This window comes from Trametes versicolor, assembly GCF_000271585.1.
Source record: "Trametes versicolor FP-101664 SS1 unplaced genomic scaffold TRAVEscaffold_6, whole genome shotgun sequence".
Classification (NCBI taxonomy): Eukaryota; Fungi; Basidiomycota; class Agaricomycetes; order Polyporales; family Polyporaceae; genus Trametes; species Trametes versicolor.
Genome location: NW_007360326.1, coordinates 2,332,905 through 2,337,085, shown reverse-complemented (window position 1 = coordinate 2,337,085; position 4,181 = coordinate 2,332,905). Strand labels below are relative to the sequence as shown.

Genomic DNA, 4,181 nt, shown 5'->3' with positions numbered 1-4,181 from the left:
ACACTTCCTCTGCTCTCTCTCCATCCACTCTGCGCCACGTACTTCACGCGTCCTTGGCCCAGCTGACGGTTCGCTTTGAACGCGATCCCTGCAGAAGATACTCGTCAGCGATGCGAACCAATGGACTTCAAGCACTGTAGACATACGCGGATCTTCTCCTCGATCAGCTTCTTCAACGCCTCGAACTCCTTCAAGAGCTCCTCGTCGATCTGACTGGCGGTCTGAGTCTGCGAGGAGTCCGCCGCCGACGAAGACGCCGATGCCGCGACCGAAGTGCTGGCAGAGGCGGCGGCGGAGGATGATGCAGCCACGGACGACGACGCAGCGGCGGCGCTGGCTACAGAGGAGGCTGCCGCGGAAGAGCTTGCCACGGACGAAGTCGCGGCTTTGGTTGCCTTAGCGGCCTTGGTGGAACTCGATGCGGCGGGTGCAGAAGATGCGGCGGCAGCAGCGGTCGATTGGCTATCACCCTTGCCGCCGGCAACAGCAGCCTGTTGGACGACGACGCAGTTGCCGAAGCCGCCCGCGGTGGTGAACGAGACGAGGCACTTGTCCTTGGACGCGCCGCCGGCGCACGTGCTGCCCGCAGGGAGCTGCACGACGAGCTGCTGGGAGCCGTTGTCGTTCGGGTTCTGCGGGAATTCATATGGTGAGCCTTCGCGCGCGTATCAACGTCGAGCCACTGACCTTGTCCCCGTTCTGCAGGACGTCGGCAGAGACGAACGACTTGCCCGTGCCGGTAGGGTCGACGAGGGCAGTCACCTGCCGCGACCCGTCGATCCCTCCGTTGAAGTTGGTGATAGTGGCGACGAACGAGCCGTTCGCAGCCGCCTGGATCGCGGTGGAGGAGTCGAAGTTCTTCGCGATGTCGATGTTCCCGCACTCGCTGTTCTTCTGCGGGCGCTGCGCGTCGTTCCGCACGGGGGTGCCCTTGACGCCAAGGGCGGGCGCGATCGCTGCGTGCGCGTGCGCCTGGAGGGCGAACCCGAGGCACAGCGCGGCAGTGGCAATGACACTCTTGTTGAAGATCATGACTGGGAGTAATAAAGCGGCGTGTGTGGACGTAAAGCTGAAGGAGTGAGTGGTGCTGGGGAAGCGAGGGGGAATGCCAGCAGACTACAAGTGTGAAGAGGATCCTGCCTCAGTACGTCGATACAGCCAGAGTGCACGATGGGGGGACTCTCTCGCCCGCGCCGGTCCTTTTATTGATTCCCCCAGGCCAGGGCGCTTTGACGCGTGATGTGGGTGCTTCAAGGGGGTCAATGACCTATGCAATTGAGACGCCACCGGCCGCGGGATCAGTGCAGCAGCCCGCGCGCTCCGTTGCTACGGGCACCGTGTTTGCGCACCGGGGGCCCAATTGTGCACGTCCGACGGGCAAATACACCGCGCGCACGCACGTATTCGGAAGTCGCGGCGCTACTCCCATGAGGAGCAGTGTGTGCGCCATCGTCGGATGGGGTGGCGAGTTGGGCATCGCGCGGAGCGGTCGTGGGGGAGGAGGACGTGGTGGTTCGAGACGAGACAGGGACATGCCGCGGCGAGCGCGCGGATCTCGGCTGCTCGAGTATCTCGGGACAATACTGGATCTCCCAGATGGATTCGCGGACTCTGCGTGGATCGTGAACTCCTACTTGGTGACTGGTGAACTCCTACTTGGGTGTTAGTACCAGTGGCGGACATGGGCTGAGAGACACTTTTGCGCCGTTGTAAAACCGACGTGGTCGCATTCAAAACTTCTACAGACTCTACTGAGGGGGTATACGCAAGGGACAAGGTCGTAGCATGGAGAACGAAGGAACGAGCGAGCAACTCGCTCTCGCGCGCGCCCTCTGCAGATCGTGGGCGTCTACTCGAATGTGGCGTGAATCCTGCGCCGCGCGTCCAGCTCTCTCTCTCCTCGCCACCTTCTCTTGTCTCCCTCGTGTGCCCGCGCTCCTGCTCTCTGGCGTTGCGACACGAAAACGCTGTTTCTATCTCTTTATTGTCTGCAAAGCCGAGCAAGTGAATCAAGCGCGCGGTCGGAAGCCAAGAACGGCAGTACGCACCCGCTGTGCCTGTTCGCCCCGCAGAGGCCGCGCTCGCATCTTCGACTTGGCCGCCCTCGACTGTGTGCATGCAGGTCACCCAGAAACTCCGTGCGCACTCCGGGAAGCAGACAACACTGGGCGCGGGGCTGCCAGTAGCACCGCTCGCGTGGATGCTCAGAACCGACCCGGGAGAGGCGCACCACTGCGTTTTCAGCATCAGATCAGTTGGTATTTGTCTCTATGAATGGTAAATGAAGTACGTACTCGTGCGCGTGAAACCCCGCGTGTATCCGACGGCTTCGTAGAGGTCGCGCGATCTCGAATTTGTCTGGGAAACAAACTGTCCATGGTGTGCCTTCCGGAGATGCGGGGGCGTCCCGAGTGACCGACCCGCACACCGCACCAATGTTTCTTGCCCGTTTTCTCGAGCGCGCGAGAAGACGGGAGAGTCGCGCGAGGCGCAGGAGGTCCACAACGTTAATGGATGTACTTACTTTGCGTGAGGGAGACCAGCGCCTAAGTCACTGCTTTCGAAGCGAAGTCGCGAGTCGCAACTTTGCCTTGTGTCCACCATGACCATCCCTCGCTGACCCACACTCTTGCTCGCGTACAGCCAAATGCCGCTATCTTCGTACCTCCACATGCGCACACTTATCAGACAAGCAGCCAGAGGTTGCAAGACATGGATTAGTACGTACCGTGTCCTCGCGCGCGCGACGAGTCGTTCATCATCCCTGGCCGGTGTTTGCTGTGCGCACTTCTCGCTCCCGAGCGCCCGCGCAGTGTTCCCTCTTTTGCGGGAGCGAGGAGATACAGCTCGGAGTCGACTTCGCAGGAAATGGGCGCTAGCGCATCGGCGTTCCCGGTAATGTCGAGTGCCGCGCCGCCGCTTCGTTGCTGCACTCCACCACCGTCGACCATCCACGCTTACTTGATCGCACCCTCCGATCGCAGTCGCTCCCCCTGGTCAGAGTACAACCCTGCGCTGACTTGTCAAATGCGAAATGTAGAGATGTATCGCAAAAATCGAGTTAGATGGAATATCTGTCACGGTACCATGCAATCAGTGCGTACCATGTCTCCGCGTTCTTTCCCGTTCTCTCTCCGCCGTCCTGCGCCGTTCCGGGAGCACATATATGAATGTGTTCCGGGTTACCGGGTCCCTTGTCATGCCTGGCCCTCCGCATTGCCACCGCAAATGCAGGTCCGGTGAGAGCTGCAGAATGAGGTTGGGCATGGCAGCGGAAGATGTGCGCTCCGGTCGAGTGCATTGCCTCTGTTGCGGCAGAGCGATCAGTTCTTGCTACAATAGACATCTGGGAAAGGAAGCTTACCATCCCTCCGCTGCAGATTTCATTGCGCTCATTCGAGGACAATGAAAGAATTTGAAGAAGCTGGCCACGCACCTGAGCAACGGCATCATGCACTCCCCTCAGCCTCGAGGCCTCATGCCTCGCCATCAGCGGTACGCTGTCGCACCATCCGTGTCCTTGCGTGCTTGACCTCGGACAACAGGAGTGTGCACCGGAAGGCTTTATGAAGCCTCTCTTCCGTCGGTGAGAGTGTCCGTCCTGGCTGCTTTGTGTCAACCACATCGGGAGAGCGCGCATGTGCTCACATACCTCTCAGCTGCCATGGCATGGTACAACTCACAGATGGGCAGCTTCGGAGCGTGCGGGTGGGTGGTGCGACACCGCTTCTCTGCAGAACACAAGTGCATTTGCCCGGCGCTCGGTGCCCGGCAACCGTGGGACAGCCGGGAGCACTTGAAGGGTGGACAAGTCTCGGTGAGGCTGGTGAGGACGTCGACGACGAGGGCATGTAGGTGGAGTCCAGAGGTTCACGCAAGTGCCATCGGTAGAAGGACAGATGGGGACAGATGGTGGTCCATGGCGGGCAGGGAGAAGGTACGAGGATGTGTCTCCGCTGCGGTCCCAGACCCGACTGCACACAATTGGTGCGGAGCTGCGAGTATCCAAGTTCATCAGCGAGCGCTGTGCGGCTCAGTGCAGGCTCACTGGTGAGAGAATGCCAGTGATGGCAACGGCTGTAGCACGGCTGCGGCGTCTCCAACGAACTCTTCTGGACGCTAGACTTACGTGACCCCCGCTCGCTTGTACAATCTTTCAGTCCTTCTCCGTCCGCTAAACC

At 60.4% G+C, this 4,181-nt stretch overlaps 1 protein-coding gene across 1 annotated transcript; it reads right to left on the bottom strand.

The window, feature by feature from the left end:
• Positions 1 to 428: 428 nt before the first annotated feature.
• On the bottom strand, positions 429 to 1,002 carry TRAVEDRAFT_85634 (uncharacterized protein; the record flags this gene model as incomplete). The annotated part of the gene is made up of 2 exons (XM_008040772.1): positions 429 to 632; positions 688 to 1,002. Coding segments are annotated over 2 exons (519 nt in total), but the record flags the coding sequence as incomplete, so codon positions are not given.
• Positions 1,003 to 4,181: the final 3,179 nt, after the last annotated feature.